Genomic DNA, 21,505 nt, shown 5'->3' on the forward strand with positions numbered 1-21,505 from the left:
AGCCTCTTTGGTGCACAGGGGGTGTTGGACCCTCTGGTCAGGCCCCTGCACCGAGGAGCAAGGCTGGTCTAAGGGCCTGCGGTGTAGCTTGACGGGCCAGGCTCACACCCCTAGCTCACGCCCCAGGGGCCCGGGGATGGCACGCTGCTGAGAACTGATGGTGTGGTGTGGAGGGAGGGTTTCCCGGGTGGCGTTAGCGGCACCGCACCCGCCTCCTAGTGCCAGGCAGGAGGTGCAGGAGACGCGGGTTCAGCCCCTGGGCCAGGAAGACCCCCTGGAGGAGGGCGTGGCAACCCCCTCCAGTATTCTTGCCGGAGAATCCCATGGACAGAGGGGCCTGGCGGGCTAGAGTCCAGGGAGCCACAAGAGTCAGACACGCCTGAAGCGACCTGGCACGAGAAGCTCCAGGGGGCTCACGGGGGCAGACCCAGGGGCCCTCAGGAGGGCATGGGCCTGGCTGCCTGTTGCGGGAGGAGGAGGCCTGACCTGCCCTCTGTCCCCTCAGGACCGGGCACTGCCCCTGGCGGTGTCCACGGGGAGCCGGGAGGCCGAGCTGCGGCTCTGCAACAAGCTGTCGGCGCTGCTGGCTGAGATGGAGACGCCCCAGGAGGGCCTGGAGTTCGCCCACACAGCCCTGGCACTCAGCCTCACCCTGGGTGAGCCCCGCACCCCACCCCAAGGGCCCCCCACCCCTGAGGTCTAGGCAGGGCCTCAGTTCCCCAGGCCCGCAGGCTCCTCTCTCCCGCCCTGGGGTCAGGCTGCTGAGACGGGCGGCAGAGAACCTATCCCGTCCCGCCTGAACATCATCAGCTCTGTGCCCCCCGCCTTGTGCCCCCCTTGCTGGCCAGGGGGCCTGGCCGGGGCACCCTGCACCGCGGACATTCCGGGACACGCCAGGCAGGGCCGCCTGGTGCCTTTCTGCCTGCTATGCCCTCCTGTCCTCCCCTCTCCACTGGCCCGTGGGCCCCGCTGCTCTCTGCCGGCGAAACCCCGTCCTCCTCTCCGGGGGCCTGTCCCTCCAAGCCCGGCTCTTCTAGGCCATCTGTCTTCCCTGAGGCAAGGAGCCCGACCGGGCCGAGCACACAGTAGGTGTGCCCCTGGAGGGGCCTTCAGGCCCTGCAGAGCTCACCCTGGAAGGGGGAGGATTTTGCAGGCAGCCTCATCTGGTGACTCCCTGCCAAGGACAGGGTGGAGGGCAGCTGAGGATACAGCAGGGAGGCCAAAGGTCGTGTCTGCAGAGGCACAAACTGCAGGACTTCTGGGCTCTCCTGGTCAGAACAGTAAGCGAAGCTCCCTGTGCAGGGGCCTCTGCGCAGGCCTGGGCTGGTGGGTGTCCTGCTCCACGACTTTGCCACAGCCCAGAGGTGCCAGGAGAGCGGGCATCACTAGGTGCCCCTTAAAGATGGGAAGAGGAGGGCATGGCAGCCCACTCCAGTCTCCTTGCCTGGAGGGTCCCGTGGACAGAGGAGCCTGGTGGGCTACAGTCCCTGGGGCTGCAGAGTCGGACCTGACTGAGGCGGCTTAGCACGAGTGGGACGGCGGTCTGGGGCCGGGAAGGGACGGGCTGGGGCTGTGAGACGGCATCCGCCCTCCTCGGCATCCCCAGGGGACCAGCTGAACCAGCGGGTGGCCTGTCACCGGCTGGCCGCCCTGCACCACCGGCTGGGCCACAGCGAGCTGGCGGAGCACTTCTACCTCAAGGCGCTATCGCTTTGCACCTCGCCGCTGGAGTTCGACGAGGAGCCCCTGTACTACGTGAAGGTGTACCTGGCGCTTGGCGACATCATCTTCTACGACCTCAAGGTTGAGAGGGGTGCAGGCAGGGCTGGGTGCGGGGCGTGGGGGCCGTCGCCCGGTGCTGGGCATGAGGGAGGCATTGCGGTCCTCTTCCTCAAGTCCCAGGGATCTCCCCGGAGCTCTGGGCCCCCCTGTGAGCTGCAGGCGAGGCCAGTGGACACCGTCCTTGCTTCCAGGCGGGTCCGGCCTTGCCCTCAAGAGCTCAGGGTCAGTGGGGGAAGCTGCCACTGGGTAAAGGGCAAAATGAGTGTAGTTGGGTGGTGGGGGTGGGGGGAGCTTCTGGATGGGGTGACTGCAAAGCTGTGTCTTGACTGCCCAGCAGAAGTGAACCACAAAAAATGTAGGAGGTGGATAAAGACATTTCTGGGGTGGGGGAAAGTGAGAGCGAGAAAGTGAAAGTCCCTCAGTGGTGTCCGATTCTTTGCAACCCCGTGGACTATACAGTCCATGGAATTCTCCAGGCCAGAATACTGGAGTGGGTAGCCTTTCCCTTCTCCAGGGGATCCTCCCAACCCAGGGATCAAACCCAGGTCTCCCGCCTTGCAGGTGATTCTTTACCAGCTGAGCCGCCAGGAGGAAGTGTTACCCTTCTTCCCAGAGACCCGTGTTGCAAGGCGGGCCTCCCAGGCGGTGCCAGTGGTAAAGAACCCCCCTGCCAGTGCAGGAGACGATAGAGATGAGGGTCGATCCCTGGGTTGGGCAGATCCCCTGGAGGAGGGCATGGCAACCCACTCCAGTATTCTTGCCTGGGGGGTCCTCACGGACAGAGCCGCCCGGCGGGCTTACAGCCCATGGGGTTGCCACTAACACTTTCATTTTCAGGTTGCAAAGTACAGCCCATACCTGACACCTCCTCCAGGAAGCCTGCCAGTCTGTGCAGAGCTCTTCCTTTCTTCCTTCCCGGAATCCTCATATCACCTGGATTGGGGGAGAGGGCGTGTCCTCTTTATCATCTCGCTGCACAGAGAGGGAAACCGGGGCTTGGGTGGGGCGTGACTTGCCCCAGGTTTTCCGGCAGGGACACCCAGCACCCTGGCTGAGCCCCTACCTGTCTGGGCTGCAGTGGTGGGGGCTGGGGCCACTTTTCCGTTCGTCTGTGAACCCTGCAGTGGATGAGACAAGGGCCTGGGGGTGTCTCTTCTATTGCGCCTTCCCCCTTCCCCCCTGCCCATACAGGCAGACATCACCCCTACTCTGGGTCTAGCCCTGCCCCTGCACGGCGTCCCTGATCTGTGTTGGTTGAGAAGTGAGGGTGCGCCAGTCTGGGGCTGAGTTCTCCACTTCCCCCTCCCCAACCAGCAGCAGTTAGGAGCCGGAGCGGCCCTGGAAGACCCTCTACTGCCCCGGGTAACCCCCAGCCCCTTGACTAGGCAGGCCTGACTGGCGACACCTGCTGGCCATAAGTCGTCCCTGCAGCCACTGCTGTGTCCAGTGCTGGGGATTCCGTGGGCAGCGGTGACCTCTGCAGCTGAGCCCCTCCCCCCGAGGTCCAGGCCCCGAGCTGCTCAGGATTTGTGCGGTTTGCTCTTCAAGTGCTTTGCTGGAGCACGAGCTGGTGCCCCCACAGGGCAGGGAGGGGACCAGGCTAGGCGTGGGCAGCTGATTATGGCAGAATGAGGGGCAGTGGGCTGGGGCTTCAGGGACTGGGACCCTGCAGCCCTGTGCAGAAAGGGGGGCCTGGGGGCTCTGCCCTGGAGGTGGGGGCTGCTGTGGCGTCTTCACCGACCGACTCTCTTTAGCCCGTGTGTGTTGTGTCATAGCAGAAGGAGCAAGCCCTGGACTAGAAAAGACGTGGGTGTGAATCCTGGACCTGCCACCTACCAGCTTCTACACACACATGTGCGCAGGAATGCACCCCCCCCCCCCCGCCCACTCTGGCCAGTTCCTTCCGTTTAGTTGGGATGCCGCCTCTTCCAGGAAGCCCTCCCCTCCCGCCCCAGGCTGAGTGAGGTGCTTCCCAGGCTCCCACAAGCTGCCAAGCTTCCCTGTGCTTCAGGGCCAGTCACACCTCTTGTTTCCCAGAGTCAGCTGTGTTTGGCTCCCTGCCCTCTCCCCCCAGCACACACACACACACACACACACACACACACACACACACACAGGGTCCCCCCGCCTGGCCAGGGGACAGTGACTGCTACACACGCCTGCTTCCGTTGTCTTCTGGGTCCTTGCTCTGTGCGGGGGCAGTGGCGGGCCAGGGCTGGTGACTGTGTTCTCTGTCCCGGGGAGCCCCTGTGAGCAGGAGGGGACGGGCAGGTTTGGGTTTAGTGCCTGCCCTTGGGTAACCTCCAGGGGGGACGTGGGGCCTGGGGTGGGAGGCAGAAGTCGGCAGGGGTGAGGGGATGTGGGACGTCTCAGCCTGGGGATGGTGCATCCAGGGCAAAGATGCATCTGAACTGGGAGCCCGCGTCCTGGAGGGCATGGGGGTCACGCCCCCTCAGGGTGGCGGGATACTCTGAGAGGTGGCGCCTGGAGCCGCTTTGCACCGGGGGCAAAAGGCCGGGCATGCTGGCATCAGCGTGGATGTGGGCTGCAGGGGTCAAGCCAGGCCACCCTGGGCCACATGGCCCTGCAGGGACCTCTCAGACCCCAGCCTCCCAGACCTCAGCTCAGCCCAAGGGGGGAGACACAGATTATCTTTCAGAGGTCCCGGGGGTGAGCAGGAAAGAGGCTTCTGGGAGGAGGGGACCAGGTACTACAAGGTCCGAGGCCTCGGCTCCAGGGCCAAGGCGGGGAGTGGAGACCGGGGGTCCCAGGGCCACCGGGATGGCAGTCCAGGCCCCCGTAGATGCCCGGTCTGTCTCAGGCAGCCCTGGGAGGAGCAGGGGGCTCCTCCCTGGGGGAAGCATGCAGGGCCCGTCCAGAGGCGCCAAAGCTGGCCCATCTGGGGCGAGCAAGTGTCCTGCCCACCTGGAGCGCTGTTGCGGGCCCAGCCCTGGAGCTGCCCTGGCCGGGGGGCCTAGCCTAGGGAGAAGCTCCCCCGAGGCCGCCCTCCCTGGTGCGGTGCTGTCCCCTCGGTGACTCGCCGTCTGTCTCCAGGACCCGTTGGACGCGGCCGGGTACTACCAGCTGGCGCTGGCAGCAGCCATGGACCTGGGCAGCAAGCGGGCCCAGATGAAGCTCTGCACGCGCCTGGCCTCCGTCTACCACCACTCCCTCCTCGACCGCGAGATGTCCCTCTTCTTCTACCAGAAGGCGCGTGCCTTCGCCACCGAGCTCAGCGTCCGCCGGGGCCACCTGGTCCCCGGGCCCCCGTCCTGAGCCCGGTGCTTGCAGGCACGGCCTCCGGCTGGCCCAGGGTCTCAGGGGCTGGCTTCCTGGGAAAGGGAGGCACGCGGTCAAGGGGCCAAGAAGCAATAAATGTGTTTTGCAGAAAGCCTTCTGGAGTCCCCAGGCTCCGCCATCCCCGGACTGCCTCCTGGGGAGTATGTGGGGATCAGGGCCTGTCCCCAGGGGGCCGTTCCACTACTGCACCCCATCCTCGGGTGTGGGCAGGTAGGACTGGGGGTCCAGCCATCCCAGGCCAGGTCCCCCAAGCTGGTCAGCTGTGGGTCGTGGGATTCCCTGGGCACCTTCTCCCTTCCCTAGACCCTCACCGAGTGTCCAGCGCTGGGGCCTCTCTGCTTTGAGTGCTCGAAGCACGCTTCGAGGTCAGGACTGTCTGTCTCCTGATGAACGGCTGAAGAAACGGAGGCACGGGGAGGTTAGGTGCGTTGCCCGCAGTCACACAGCAGGTAGGAAGGGGCAGAGAGCCAGAGTCCCGTGTACTCACCCCTGCGCCAGCCTGCTAGCCTGCCTCACATCATGTGTCCCGTTAGGACCTGAGGGCAGGGACCTACCCCATACATCTCTGCCCTTGTCTGTGATGGGGACAGGAGAAGGGGCTCCAAGTGTGCCCCTACCTGTGTGTCCTCCGGCCCCGCCTGGCCAGTCCCACCTGCAGCTTCCAGTCAGCCATCGGGACACGCGGTGGCGGGGCCTCCAGCCCAAGCGGCAGCCACTAGGTGCTGAGTGTAGTTAGAGGCTTATCTGGACTGCTGACCCCAGCCCCGCCCGCCCCCTCTCCCATCCCTCCCAGCGACCCACTGAGGGCTGGGAATTCAGGCAGGGCTGAAACTGGCTCCTGACCCACAGACAGGGTGCTGAGGCTCAGAGGCCGTGGGCAGCCCCATGGCGCGCTTCCGAGATTCTCCTTTTGGTGACTTGAAATGCACATCCTGTGTGTGCCTAGGTGTGTGCTTAATCGCTCAGTCATGTCCGACTCTTTGCAGTCCCATGGATCTCCCGTAGCCCTCCAGGCTCTTCTGTCCATAGGATTCTCCAGGCAAGAACACTGGAGTGGGCTCCAGGGGTCAAACTCAGGCCTCCGCACTGAAGGCAGATTCTCCACTATCTGGGCTGCCAGGGAAGCTCACACATCATGCAAACCCGCCGTTAAAAGTGAATGACTCAGTGGCATATGCTACACCTGCAAGGCTGTGGAGCCGCCACTGTCCAGTTCCAAAACATCTCTGTGTCCCCAAAGAAGCCTCCTGGGCCGCTGAGCAGTCACGGCCCCTCCCATCTCTCTCCCCAGTTCAGTTCAGTTCAGTTGCTCCATTGTGTCCGACTCTTTGCGACCCCATGAATCGCAGCGCGCCAGGCCTCCCTGTTCATCACCATCTCCCGGAGTTCACTCAGACTCACATCCATCGAGTCTGTGATGCCATCCAGCCATCTCATCCTTGGTCGTCCCCTTCTCCTCCTGCCCCCAATCCCTCCCAGCATCAGAGTCTTTTCCAGTGAATCAACTCTTCGCATGAGGTGGCCAAAGTACTGGAGTTTCAGCTTTAGCATCATTCCTTCCAAAGAAATCCCAGGGCCGATCTCCTTCAGAATGGACTGGTTGGATCTCCTTGCAGTCCCAGGGACTCTCAAGAGTCTTCTCCAACACCACAGTTCAAAAGCATCAATTCTTTGGCGCTCAGCCTTCTTCACAGTCTAACTCTCACATCCATACATGACCACAGGAAAAACCATAGCCTTGACTCGACGGACCTTAGTTGGCAAAGTAATGTCTCTGCTTTTCAATATGCTATCTAAGTTGGTCATAACTTTCCTTCCAAGGAGTAAGCGTCTTTTAATTTCATGGCTGCAGTCACTATCTGCAGTGATTTTGGAGCCCCCAAAAATAAAGTCTGACACTGTTTCCACTGTTTCCCCATCTATTTCCCATGAAGTGATGGGACCGGATGCCATGATCTTTGTCTTCTGAATGTTGAGCTTTAAGCCAACTTTTTCACTCTCCTCTTTCACTTTCATCAAGAGGCTTTTTAGCTCCTCCTCACTTTCTGCCATAAGGGTGGTGTCATCTGCAATCTGAGGTTATTGATATTTCTCCCGGCGATCTTGATTCCAGCTTGTGTTTCTTCCAGTCCAGCGTTTCTCATGATGTACTCTGCATAGAAGTTAAATAAGCAGGGTGACAATAAACAGTCTTGACGTACTCCTTTTCCTATTTGGAACCAGTCTGTTGTTCCATGTCCAGTTCTAACTGTTGCTTCCTGACCAGCATACAGATTTCTCAAGGGGCAGGTTAGGTGGTCTGGTATTCCCATCTCTTTCAGAATTTCCCACAGTTTATAGTGACCCACACAAATAAAAGGCTTTGGCATAGTCAACAAAGCAGAAATATATGTTTTTCTGGAACTCCCTTGCTTTTTCCATGATCCAGCGGATGTTGGCAATTTGATCTCTGGTTCCTCTGTCTTTTCTAAATCCAGCTTGAACATCTGGAAGTTCACGGTTCACATACTGTTGAAGTCTGGCTTGGAGAATTTTGAGCATTACTTTGCTAGCATGTGAGATGAGTGCAGTTGTGCGGTAGTTTGAGCATTCTTTGGCATTGCCTTTCTTTGGAATTGGAATGAAAACTGACCTTTTCCAGTCCTGTGGCCACTGTTGAGTTTTCCAAATTTGCTGGCATATTGAGTACAGCACTTTCACAGCATCATCTTTCAGGATTTGAAACAGCTCAACTGGAATTCCATCACCTCCACTAGCTTTGTTCATAGTGATGCTTTCTAAGGCCCACTTGACTTCACATTCCAGGATGTCTGGCTCTAGATGAGTGATCACATCATCATGATTATCTGGGTCGTGAAGATCTTTTTTGTACTGGAATGGGTGAATTTAACTCAGATGACCATTATATCTACTACTGTGGGCAGGAATCCCTCAGAAGAAATGGAGTAGCCATCATGGTCAACAAAAGAGTCTGAAATGCAGTACTTGGATACAATCTCAAAAACAACAGAATGATCTCTGTTCGTCTCCAAGGCAAACCATTCAATATCACAGTTATCCAAGCCTATGCCCCAACCAGTAACACTGAAGAAGCTGAAGTTGAACAGTTTTATGAAGACCTACAAGACCTTTTAGAACTAACACCCAAAAAAGATGTCCTTTTTATTATAGGGGATTGGAATGCAAAAGTAGGAAGTCAAGAAACACCTGGAGTAGCAGGCAGATTCGGCCTTGGAATGCAGAATGAAGCAGGGCAAAGACTAATAGAGTTTTGCCAAGAAAATGCACTGGTCATAGCAAACACCCTCTTCCAACAACACAAGAGAAGACTCTACACATGGACATCACCAGATGGTCAACACTGAAATCAGATTGATTATATTCTTTGCAGCCAAAGATGGAGAAGCTCTATACAGTCAGCAAAAGCAAGACCAGGAGCTGACTGTGGCTCAGATCATGAACTCCTTATTACCAAATTCAGACTCAAATTGAAGAAAGTAGGGAAAACCGCTAGACCATTCAGGTATGACCTCAATCAAATCCCTTATGATTATACAGTGGAAGTGAGAAATAGATTTAAGGGACTAGATCTGATAAATAGAGTGCCTGATGAACTATGGAATGAGGTTCGTGACATTGTACAGGAGACAGGGATCAAGACCATCCCCATGGAAAAGAAATGCAAAAAAGCAAAATGGCTGTCTGGGGAGGACTTACAAATAGCTGTGAAAAGAAGAGAAGTGAAAAGCAAAGGAGAAAAGGAAAGATATAAGCATCTGAATGCAGAGTTCCAAAGAATAGCAAGAAAAGATAAGAAAGCCTTTTTCAGCGATCAATGCAAAGAAATAGAGGAAAACAACAGAATGGGAAAGACTAGAGATCTCTTCAAGAAATTAGAGATACCAAGGGAACATTTCATGCAAAGACGGGCTCGATAAAGGACAGAAACGGTATGGACCTAACAGAAGCAGAAGAAATCAAGAAGAGGTGGCAAGAATACACGGAAGAACTGTGCAAAAAAAAAAGATCTCTCTCCCCAGGACCCTCATTAACAGAACGAAACAGAGTCAGGAGACCCCTGGCTTGTTTCTGTGCCCAGGAGGTGGAGCCTGGAAGGCCCAGAGTCTGGGGGAGGTGGGCAGGGGCGCTCCAACATTCTCTGGTTCTGGGGTCCCAAGCCCTGAGCCCCAAAGTTCTCTCCCTGCTTGGACATACCTGTAGGGCACCCCCCCCCCCCGCCACTGCCCAGGCCTCTCCCCACCAGGGGGCAGCAGAGAACTTTCCAGAAGCAGCAGCTTCCAGGCGGGAGGGAGCAGGTCCCAGCAGCAGGGCCAACAGACTTCCCTGTAACCCTGACCCTGGGCTGCCTTCTCTGAGGGCTGGGTGGGTTTGCACCATGGGCGGAGGCCATGCTGTAATTGAAAACATGAAGACGTGACAGCCCGTGCTGGAGGCGGCGGGAAGCCCCATCATGGTGACCCCGGGGTCACAGCACTCTGAGGTCACAGGCTTGCTGGGCAGCTGCCCGGCCGGGCCTGCAGCTGCGCCACGCGAGGTGGGGACAGGGCCACTCCTGGTCCACCACCTACCTCGGAACCTGCGGCATCCCTGGCCATCCAGGAGCCGTTGGGTTTCCGCCACTCCCACCTGGGGTTCCAGCCCCATGCCCTAGGCCCACGGGGGGCTCGGGCAGCCCAGGACCCCTTGCTCTAGGGCGGCAGACCTGGAGGTCCAGGTGAGGCCCAGTCATCCAACCTGTGGGTTCAAATCCCAGCTCCTCCCATAGAGGCTGTGGGGCTTTGGGCAAGAAGCTTTACTTCTCAGAGTCCCAGTCTGGTCGCAACTAAGACACAGCTGATGATCGCTGCATGTGGGGTTGAAGTGAGGATTTGAGAAGCCGAGGGCTCAGCTTAGAGCCGGGGCTAATAGTGGCCTGTTTCCTATTAACGGTGAGATTGCCAAGGGCCGAGCGCCAGCACCCGCAGGCTACAGAACCCGGAACCAGAGCGTGAGTCACTCTGATCAAATCACCCAGCCTTTCAAACCCTCCATCTCTTCTTCATCTGCAACCAAAACCCAACCCCACAGCAGGGTCCTGAGCGTGAAGAGAAGCTGTGTACCAGCACAGAGGAGGCACACACCTCAGGGCCGCCCGGCCCGCACTGGTGGCCGAGGCACCTTGCGGGCAGGTGGAGGCCAGCGTTTAGCCGCCCTGGGCCCCGGCCGACTGGGCTCCAGTCCTGCTCTGACGCTGCAGCAGCCAGGCCCCGGGAAGCAAGGCCCCCACCTCCTCATTTGGCAGAGTGGTGGGTGTGGGACAGGCACGCGTCCGGCACAGGGACGTACAGCCCAGGGGCCCTGCCACCCCAGTGTCTCCACTGGGTCCATCCAGGCACCTTCTCACTTGGGTTCACTGAGCACCTACTGTGTGCAAGCTCAGTAACCCCTGCGGGCCAGGCATGAGCTGAGCCACAAGCGGCCCCTCCTGGAGGAGACCCTGGGGCTGAGGATAAAATCACACTCCCTGCAGGGGGTCCCTGAAGGCTCTCCCACACACTTTCCCAAACCGAGAAGGAAATCAGCCTGCCCAGGGTCACACTGCACCCTTCCTGACCGCAAGGCCCCAGAGCTCCCCGCCAGCATGCTGTCTCCACCCTTGGAGAACCAAGTGCAGGCTGGCCCCCAGTTTTGACAAGAAACTGAGGCTCTTAGAGGGAGAGTGACTGTCTCAAAGGTGCACAGCATCAGTCATCTCCATCATGACAGTGGAGCCGCAGCGGCCCATCACCTCCGGACGACCGGCGGGCCAAAGCCGCAAGGAGGGGGTGTGTCTCAGCACGAGCTCACCTCAGCGAGGAGGGAGCTGTCCGTCAGCAGAGGGGTGCAGGCAGGCCCCGGAGGTCTCCCTTGCGAATGGAGAGGTGTCACTAGACAGTCCTGAGAGTGTTCAAGGGTTGTAAGATGCCCCTCAGACTGGGGTCTGCGTTGCCCGTGACCCCACCACACTTTCAGGGAGCTTGACAGCCGTCAGCTTGTGCTGTGGGGGTCCGGCGCCTGACTCGGTGCGGCGGGGGTGGGGGGGGGCAGCTGTCAGTCACAGGCTGTGTGGTGGTCTGCCACAGCCGGGCTGGGGTCCGTGCTAGGTCAAGTCTGGACCTTGCCTCCCTCCAACCTGCTGTGACCTGGAGCACCCAGCAGAAGGTACCTTTCGTGTGTCAATGTGCCCTGCCTTCCGTGAGCCTCAGTTTTCTCATCTGTAAAGGGGGTGGGTTGCTCGTCAGACTGTTAACAAGACTGTGTGCTAAGTCGCTTCAGTCGGGTCTGACTCTGTGACCCCGTGGATTGTAGCCTGACAGGCCCCTCTGTCCTTGGAACTTTGCAGGCAAGAACACTGGAGTGGGTTGCCATGCCCTTTTCCAGGGGATCGTCCTGACTCAGGGACTGAACCCACGTCTCTTATGTCTCCTGCGCTGGCAGGTGGGTTCTTTACCACCCATGCCTAACAACGGCATAGCTAGTATTTTCCCCCATCGTTGACAGTCAGGGTTGATGCAAACCAATGAGTAAAGACAAGGATGTTCTTTCACCCAGAGGGAAGGCAGGACGCTAAACTGGCCAATATAACCCCCTCCTCTTGAGTGAAACTGAATGTGATGGGATTTCCCGCCCTTAGTTAGGTTGGTGGTGGTGGTGATTTAGCCGCTAAGTCGTTTCCGACTCTTGAGACCCCATGGACTGTAGCCTGACAGACTGCTCTGTCCATAGGATTCTCCAGGCAAGAATACTGGAGTAGGTTGCCATCTCCTTCCCATTAGTTAGGTTATGTATGTGCAAAGGTGAAGGTTTTGCAGATGTAATTAAGGTCTCTAATTGGTTGACTGAGTTTCCCAAACAAGGTGGGCCTGACCTAATCAGGTGAATCCTTTAAAAGCGGGCCCAGCCTTCCCTGCAGAGAGCTGTGATGGCACAGAAAGGATCTACCAGCTTGAAGAATGCCATGGACAAACTCCCTATGGAGGGGGCCACGAGGTGAGGAGCTGACCGGCTCCCAGCTGGCAGCCCTCCAGGGTAGGGAGACCTCCCCCCTGCAGCCATAAGGAGATGCATTTTGCCAATGACCACACGGCCTGGAAGGGGCTCCTGATTCTCAGATGAGATCACAGCCCAGACTGATGACATTCCTCTGAGACCCCGAGCAGAGAACTGACCACAGAAACTGAGATAAGAAGCAGGCGTGTTGTGAGCCACTGTGCTTGTGATCACTTGTTACAGAACACAGACAACAAATACTGAGGCTGAGCCCCGGGTGTGCCTGCAACTGGAGCCCCGCCTGAAAGGACACACATCCAGCAACACGCCAGCTCCCCTCCCCCAGAGACCTCCATCCTCACCTGCCCACTGCCCACACCCTCCAGGCTCTACAAGTCCACACAAGAGGCCCTGAGGCTCAGCTCCTAACACCAGGAGCTGAGGACAGAGGGAGACAGGGAAGCCTGGGTATCGGGACCCCAGGCTCTCAGCCGCCCTTCCGCAAGGCTGAGGCCCCCGGACAACGTGGACTTCAGGGCCTCCCTCGCGGAGCAGAGGGCAGCCTTCCAGAAGGGCCTGGGTCTATGGGGATGCTGTGGGACATTATTCCCCCCCACCCCAGGGGCAGTCACTTCTGGCCGCAAACAGGGCCCTTGCTCACCCCGGGGCCATGCTCAACAATTTCAGAAGCATCGTGGCTTTGGGCTGGGTTCGCCCTGAATCCCAGGAAGGGGACGTGCAGGGTAAGGGTGTCTCCAGGAAACAGGGGCATCCACGCTGGAACACACAGACGGGGGTGGGCTCCACGCCTCTGACGGCTCCAGGGAGCCCCACATGCAGGGTGAGGAGACCTCTCCAGGGATTAGTGATCTGGGGAGGCCGTGAGGCTGAGGGAGGGCAGGGCTGGGATTCCAGAGAAGGCCGGGGAGGAGGAACACCCTTACAACACTGAACGCTGATGTCTGGGGCTCCGACAGGCCCGCCCCTCGGGGAGGGCAGCGGGGGTGGCAGGGCCGCTCACCAGGCCTGGGATAGGCCCAGGAGCAGGGCCCCCTGCCCTCCACCCCGTGGAGTGGCCCCTGCCCACCTCCTCCACCCCACATCCCACATCTCGCCTGAGCCAGCTGCTGTCACTCAGACTGGCAGCCTCCTCGAGGCTGGCAGGGAGGGACCCGGTAGAGTGTGGTCACGGTCACGCACGGCAGGCTTTGCTGTCCAGCAAGAGCAGACACGCCTGTTCCTGATGCGGCCTGGATCCCGGGGCCAAGGGGGAAGGCGGGCGGGCCTGGAAGTCTGCTCCCCTGGATGCGCTCGGTGGGCCCCGCCTGGAACAGGACGGCTGATGCGGAAGAGCCCTTCCATGCCGGGATGGGCCCTGGCTGGAAGGAGGCCGGGGCCGCCCTGAGCTCAGCTGCCCCTCCCGCGACCCTCCACCAGCCTCCACGTCTTGCCGGGTCCCTGGCCAACACCACGGGGCAGAGCAGACAAGACCCCCAGAACCGCCTCGGTGGGTGGAGTGGACACATTCTGAGTCCTGTCACCCAGCCCGTGATGAGCCCTCTTACAGAGGAGGGGCAGGCCCCCAACCTGGGAAGGGGTCTCCACCGTATCTAGTGGAGCCTGAGACGTGGTTCCCGAAGGTCAAGGGTGAGGCCGGGCGGCCCCCACAGCCCCTTCGCATCAACATCGCAGTGAAGGTCCCGGAAAGTGCAGCGAAACAAAGGCAAAAGGAAGAGGTTCAGAGTTTGTTAGAGCAGGGGCAAAGGGACATTATTCACCGATGCTGAGGGTGGCTCACACAGAAAACCCCAGGAGAGGCTCAGACAGCTTTGGAATTAACAAGAAGCCAAGTCTGCAGGGAAAAGCGTGACCCGAAGTCAACTCTGTTCCTGCAGACCAGCACCCATGAGCTAGGAAACGCTCTGAAAAGCCGTGCGATTCGGAGTCCTTGCCCCGCCAGATCCCATGGTTTGTTATGAATACAAAGTCATTTCATGGATGCGTGCGTGTGTGTGCGTACACGTGTATATGTGCGTGTACATGCGCGCATGTATGCGTGTAGGCATGCGTGCGTGGGGGGGTATTTTCTCAGTCATGTTCAACTCTGCGACCCCATGGACTGTAGCCCACCAGCCTCCTCTGTCCGTGGGATTTCCCCAGCAAGAACACTGCAGAGGGTTGCCGTTTCCTTCCTCAGGGGGCCTTCCCGACCCAGGGATCACACCTACATCTCCCACACTGGCAGGCAAATTCTTCACCAGTGAGCCACCTGCGAAGAGCATTTCATGGATACAGGGCAGGAATAAATAACTGGGGAAAATCCGACGCCCAGTGTTGAACTGTCCCACGTGTGGACTCAGTAGAAAGCATGCAGGCCTGCAGGGAGAAGCTGGATGCTGTAGCTGCCGCAGAGGGACACGGAGCTGCCCACCGGTGAAACAGCGTCCTGACCACACAGCCCCCTCATGCCCACTGCCGCCAGGTTAAAGACCACAGGACGGAAAGAGGAACTGATGTGCTCTTCTAAAGGAAAAAAAAAAGGGAATTTTCCTGAGCTGGCACGGGAAGGATGTCTCCAGAAAGACACGATAGCGCAAGAGGAACAGAAGGACACTTGTTTACCATTAAAATTGTAAACCACTGCATGAAAAGAGTGGGAGCCGCCCAGGCGTGGCCGACGCTTTGTGACCGCATGATCTATGCAGTCCATGGGGTTCTCCAGGCCGGAACACTGGAGTGGGCAGCCTTTCCCTTCTCCAGGGCGTCTTCCCAACCCAGGGATCAAACCCAGGTCTCCCGCGTTGCAGGCGGATTCTTCACCAGCTGAGCCACCAGGGAAGCCCAAGAATACTGGAGTGGGTAGCCTATCCCTTCTCCAGCAGATCCTCGCAACCCAGGAATCGGACCTAAGTTATCTTGCATTGCAGGCAGTTTCTTTACCAACTGAGCTATCAGGGAAGCTCAAGGGGGAAAAGCCACAAGCTTGGAGAAGATGTTTGAATAAGTGTATCCAAAGCAGTGTGTGTGTGTGTGTGTGTGTGTGTGTGTGTGTGTGTATTTAGGAGTATAGGAAGCCTCAAGGATTCATCAGACCTGATTAAGAAGCTTAACATGCTTGTCTGCTTGGCCGCTTCAGTCATGGCCAACTCTGCAACGCCATGACTGTAGCCCACCAGGCTCCTCTGTCCATGGGATTATCACAGCAAGAATACCGAAGCCGGCTGCCATCTCCTCCTCCAGGGAATCTCCCTGACCCAAGGGTCAAACCTGAGTCTCCTGCGGCTGCCTGCATTGGCAGGCGGATTCTTGACCACTAGGGCCGCCTGGGAAGCGCAAGAAGCCTCACAGTGATTAGCAAACAAAACACCGAAAGCTCTGGCTGTGTTTCAGTAGCACTTGACATGGAATGGACTTTGTTTTTAATCACAGAAGGGCTTGGCTTGGACAGTTCAGAGTAAAAGCCAAACAGATGACACATTTTATGATTAGGAGCCTAGATTAACAGATGGGAAGAGGCGCCACTTTACAGACCTATCAGGGTGCTACAGTCCTCACCAAACGCTGGTGAGTATGTGGAGGGGGCTATCCGGCTCGCCGCTGATGGAAATCCAAAATGGTGCAGCCACGGGGGAAAGCAGTTTCTTAGGAATCTCAACATCCAGCAGTCAGGCTTCCTTGGTATTTACCCAGAGGAACTGAAAACTTATACCCACACAAAAACCCACAGATGCATGTTAATAGCAGCTTTATTCATAACTGGGAAAACTTGGAATCAACCAAGATGCCCTTCAGTCGGTGATGATGGATAGAGAAATAGCTAGCAATCAGAGCTTAAAAGAGACGAGCGATCAAGCCTCTGAAAAACATGGGCGGTGGGAACTCAATTGCAAACCTGAGTGGCAGAAGCCACCACTCTCAAAAGACCACAGACTGCATGAGTCCAGCTATCTGACATTCTGGCAAAGGCAACTGTGGTGTTGGAGGACACTCTTGAGACTGCAAAGAGAGCCAACCCATCAGTCCTAAAGGAAATCAACCCTGAATATTCATTGAAAGGACTGAGGCTGAAGCTGAAGCTCCAATACTTTGGCCAGCTGATGCAAGGAGTTGACTCATTGAAAAAGATCCTGATGCTGGGAAAGATCGAAGGCGGGAGGAGAAGGGGACGACAGAGGATGAGATGGGTGGATGGCATCACTGGCTCAATGGACATGAGTTTGAGGAAACTCCGGGAGATGGCGAAGGGCAGGGAGGCCTGGCGTGCTGCAGTCCATGGGGTCGCAAAGAGTCAGACACAACTTAGCGACTAAATAACAACAAAATAGAAACAGTAAAAAGAGCAGTGGTTGCCAAGGGTGGTGGGAGAAGGGATGAAGAGGCGGAACGGAAGTTTTCAGGGCAGGAGCCTCCTCGGGATGACTCTAATGATGGGAACGTGTCATCTCAGATTTGTCCAAATCTCTGGAACTGGCAACCCCAAGAGTGACCCCCAAAGTAAACCGCGGCCTTGGATGATGGTGACGTGCCTGTGTAATTCACCGATTGTAAGAAGGTGCTGCTCTGGTGGGGGATGTTGGAGCTGCGGGGGTCTGTGCACGAGCCGGGGTGTGGAGCAGCACATGGGGACTCTCAGCATCTTCCCCTCAACTCTTCCATGAATATAAAGCTGCTCTTAAAAAATGGACTAAGGGTCCCCTGAAGGCCGGCTGTGTGGGGGGCGGTGAATCAAACAAGGTGACTGAGCTCCGGGAGGGCCCCAGGGCCTGCCCTGTTTTGTTTTGCTTTGCCTAGCTTCGTAGCTTTGGGCATCTTAGTTCCCTGACCAGAGATTGAAGCTGGGTCATGACTGTGAAAGCTCCCTGTCCTAACCACGGGACCACTAGGGACCCCCCTGGTGCTCTGGTAATTAAAACCTCCCAAACTCCCTTCGGGAAACTGGAATGGGTGGAGAGAGGAAGGAGGCCCAGTGTGGGTCTCCGGGGGCGGAGGCGGGGGCTGCAGTGGCAGCTGGCCAGGGCGTCCCCCATCCCAGTCTGAGGACAAGGAAGTGTCGAGAGGGCTCTGGGAGGCCCGAGGCTTGCAGGACCCCTGGGGGACGTGAGGGGGGGGCCTCCACGTAGGGAGCCCCAGGCAGGACCATGGCCATCAGCAGAGTGGCACCCGGGACTGGAGGGTGGGGGGTGAGGTCTTCCCTGATAGCAGAGCTGTCTGAGAGCCCCTGAGAACTGAGGGGCCGGGCAGGTGCCATTCAGGGTGGCCGAGTTCAGATCCTAAGCCTAAAGCCAAGAGTAACTTGGTCATGGTCCATGGGGTCGCAAGAGTCGGACACGACTGAGCAACTGAACTGAATTGAAGTGAACGTGGTCATGGGAATCAAGTGAGCATGGTCCCTGCCCAAACTTTCTCGTAAAGCAGTTGGAGGTGGGGACCTGGCATCAGAACGAGTTAAAGCTGGGACTTCCCTAGAGGCGCAGTGGTTAGGACTCCCCACTTTCACTGCAGGGGCCCCAGGTTCGATCCCTGGTCAGGGAACTAAGATCCAGCATGCCTCACAGCACAATCCAAAAAAAAAGAGAAAGCTCCCCAGATGACTCTGAGAGTAGCCAGAATGAGAGCCCCAGTCTTTCCGGCCGTCTGGGGCCATGCTCCCCCGCACTTAGGGGCTCAGAAGCGTGGGGCCTGCCCTTCCCTCCTCGCCCCGACCCCAGCACAGCTTTTCCAGGGCTCCTAGGCACCTGGGGAGGGCTGCAAGCATTGGTCCAAAGTAAGTCCTTCTCCTCTGCAGGCTTCCCGTGCTGGCTGGGGGCCCTTTTGGGAAAAGAGGGGACAAGTTAGGTACACACAGGGGTCTGGATGGCAGTCAGTCCTTTTTTAAAACTTTTCACTCGCATACAAGAACCTCATAGTTCCCTATGGAAGCTGTAACAGATGCCCACAGACGGAGTGGCTTTAGGACTACAGAATGCTACCCTCTGGGTTCTGGAGGCCAGAAGTCTGGCCTCACCCCCGGAGGCCCTCGGGCAGGATGGCTCCTTGCCTGTTCCAGCAGCAGGGACTGCCAGCATGCTTGGCTTGCGGCCGCATCAGGCCAGCCTTCAAGGGCAGCATCGCATCCTCAGACGTCCCTGCTCCCTCTCCACACCCCCGCCTCTCTGCCTCCCCCATGCAAGGACACTTGTGAACGCACACAGGGTCACCCAGATAAGCAGGAGGCTCACCCATCTCAGGACCCTTGATTTAAACACATTTGCCATAGAAGGTCACAGGATCCAAGGTTTGGGAGTGGACGCTTTGGAGGCTACCATCCCGCCTCTCCCTGCAGGAGGCAATGGCCACCCTCTCCAGTATTCCTGCCTGGAGAATCCCACGGACAGAGGAGCCTGGCTGGGGTCACAAAGAGTCGGACGCAACTGGGTGGCTAACACACACGTCCTGCCTCTTACATCTGTCAAGGGCAACTCAAACACTACTGCTGCCGGTGGCTTCATACAGCCGGGTGGAGGTGTGGATCCCACCAAGGGCCACAGGGAAGCGGGCGGGGAGGGGGCGGTCCGTCCACACCAGCAGCCTGGGATAGGCAGGCAGTCTGAGTCCCCGCCGCCGCCCGCCCCCGACCCCCCACCCCGGGCAGGAAGGAAAGGGTGTGGCCTAGAGCCTGGGAACTTGGGTCCTGGGTGGGGGCCACTGGCCCTGTAGGAGGCAGGAGGAAGGAGGGCAGGCGGGTTTCCTCTGGGAAACCTCAGGCCCTCCAGCTTCGGTGAGCATCCCTGAGGGCTGCTGTGCTCCGGGTCTGGGGTCTGGACTCTGAGAGCTGGGTTTCTTTCCTTTCGGGAGGTCTGTGTGTGTGTGTGTATGTGTGTGTGTGAGAGAGAGAGAGAGAGAGAGAGAGAGAGAGAGAGAGAGAGAGAGAGTGGGGGAATGAAGACGGACAGGAATTGGTGGGGGGAGAGATTGCAGTGGAGAGGTATTCCCACCCACGTCTGCCTGGTCCCATTGCCTTCCTGGAGGGCACTGACCTTGCCTCTGACCCAGGAAGTAGCATCTCCAAGAAATGCCTGCCTGAGGGGCCAGACAGACCCCAGAAGGGAGCTGTTCAGGGGTATCAAAGACTTTTGACACACCCACCGGGCACATGAGCGGCTGAGGACGGTGATGGGGCAAGCCCAAGGTTGGAGGGGCATGCCCAAGGTCAGAAGGGTCCCCACTCTGATGCTCAGAGCTACACATCTGTGAGCAAGTCACTTCCCTTTGGACGTTTGTTTTTCTCCTCTGTACCATGGGGATAGCGATGTTGATTTCAGGGATTACTGCAAGGATCATGTGAGGGTGTGTTTGCTAAGCACGAGCCCTTAGTAAATGGCATGGTTCTTATCTTTTTCTGGGAAAAGGCTTGAGGAAAGAACAGAGGGATCACTTATGTGCACTGGGCCGTAATCTGCCCGTCACATCCCCTTTGCATGTGCGTGCTGCCTCCTCCCCCAGGGGCTCCTAGTCACCCTCCAGCACTCACTGTGAACGGCCCCTTCTGTAAAGCCCTTTCTGGGTGCAAGGCCTCCCCGCTGGGACTCCACCTTGCTGTCTACACCTCGCAGTCCAACACTCTTCACGGGAGATGGTCGCCACCTGTTTGCCCGCCGGGGTCCTGCTCACTGTGAGGTCCAGGGTGGGTCCATCCACCGTCTATGCCAGCCCGGCTCTGGCCCAGCTCCCAGGAAGCTCAGGCAGAAGGCCTGGGGGTGAGGCCTCCTGACGGAAGATGGGTCCTCGAGGAGTCAGCCTTCTTCCGTGAGGCTGGTTGGGAAGCAGGCGGGAGTCATCCCTGGGGTTGGGATCGGAGGGGAGCCCTCTGGGTGCACCCTGCCAGCCTCCCTGGGCCCCAGCAGCAGATGCATTTTGCACAGCTAGGAACAGGCTTTGGACCCACACGGAGAGAGACTTGGTGGATTCCTGCACAAAACAGAAAGTTCTTTTCTCAGAAATCCCTGAAGCGCCTCTTCCCCGGGCTGTATTTTTCACCGTGAGTTATTGTCATATATTTTTCCACTGAAGGATGGGCCAGGCAAGCGGCTGTTGGATTTCCTGCTGCAGCGCCTTTGCCGGGCTGCTTCTGTGAAGTACACGTTTGACAAACACCCGTGTGGAAATTCCTGCCCTGAACCACCACACGCGTGCCGGGTGGGCGGTGGGAGCCAAGGCTTTTTCAGGATGAAGCACCTGCAGAGACCATGTGGCCGCAGCCCCTCCGGGAAGCTGAGGCCCAGGGTTGAGAAAGACGGAACCCAGACGCCCAGGTGGCAACCGTCTCCTGTGAAGAGCACTGCTCAGTGAGGTGTAGAGGGCAAGGTGGAGTCCCAGCGGGGAGGCCTTGCATCCAGAAAGGGCTTTACAGAAGGGGCCGTTCACAGTGGGTCCTGAAGGGTGAATAGGAGCCCCTGGGGGAGGAGGCAACACCCACGTGCAAAGGCGCCTGCAGCTCCTGGGTACCCAGCCTGCACCCGACGTGGTTTGTCCCGGTAACCCTGGGCTGGTCAGGGCCTGGAGTGGACTCACCCTTGTGGGAGGCGGCGGGAGCCTGGCCCGCATCCAGCAGGGGCTGGGATGTGACTCACGTCTCCCCCTCACCTGCATCACTCTCAATGCTTTGCTTGTCTCATTACCGGTGTATTCATTGAACTGTTGCCTGAGGACCCTGGGCCCACAGCTAGTGGGAAGAAAATGTCACTGCGATAGGGGATGAACAGTTAATGGCAGGTGTTATCTGCCTACCGAGCAGGCTGAGCATCTAGCTCTGATCTCCAGGAGGCCGGGAGCCCCTGAGGACAGTAGTGGGGTGTTGAGCGGCAGCCCCCAGACTCAGGTCCGCCCTCAGGTTGTGACCTCACTCGGATCCAGGGTTTTGTGGGTCACCTGTTATGGGCGCCCCCAAGTTCCAACACCCACTGGCTCAAAGCCCGCCGCCCCCACTCGCATGGGGGCTCTTACGGCCCCGGGACACCCAGCCCAGTGTCCCCTGCACAGTCACGCCCTCCTCCAGCTGGCGGGGCCCGGGGTGGGCGCACTGGGGTAACCAAGAAGAACGGCGTGACCCTCTGCGGGGGGCAGGGGTGGATGCCCCCGTCTCTGCCCTCAGGCAAGGAGACAGAGCAGGGAGGGGACACAGAGAAGGGGCTGGAGATCCCATCAGGGGCCGGGCAGGCTTCTGCCGGGGGCGGGGGGGCGGTGGGTGCCCAGCTCCATGTGACGGTGACGCCTCCAGCTCCTGATGGCACTCAGCGCTGTCCACGTGTCCCTGAGGCTCACGGGCGCCGCGTGTGGACGGACGTGGGGGCTGCAGACGGAGGGGCATCCGGGGCAATTCCAGGCAGAGCCAGGCCAGGGAGATGCCCCCGACCAG

The 21,505-nt window shown here is 58.5% G+C and overlaps 1 protein-coding gene across 2 annotated transcripts in view; it reads left to right on the forward strand.

Annotated features, from left to right (window-relative positions):
* SH3TC1 (SH3 domain and tetratricopeptide repeats 1) overlaps positions 1-5,173 on the forward strand; it is a 43,814-nt gene extending 38,641 nt beyond the window's left edge. For both annotated transcript variants that reach the window (XM_018049792.1, XM_018049791.1), the window contains 3 exons: positions 506-656; positions 1,607-1,803; positions 4,837-5,173. In XM_018049792.1, coding sequence (XP_017905281.1) covers positions 506-656; positions 1,607-1,803; positions 4,837-5,058 — 570 coding nt within the window. In that variant the 3' untranslated portion in view covers positions 5,059-5,173. The remainder of the gene's footprint in view (positions 1-505; positions 657-1,606; positions 1,804-4,836) is intronic.

Source organism: Capra hircus, chromosome 6 (genome assembly GCF_001704415.2).
Source record: "Capra hircus breed San Clemente chromosome 6, ASM170441v1, whole genome shotgun sequence".
NCBI classification, from domain to species: Eukaryota; Metazoa; Chordata; class Mammalia; order Artiodactyla; family Bovidae; genus Capra; species Capra hircus.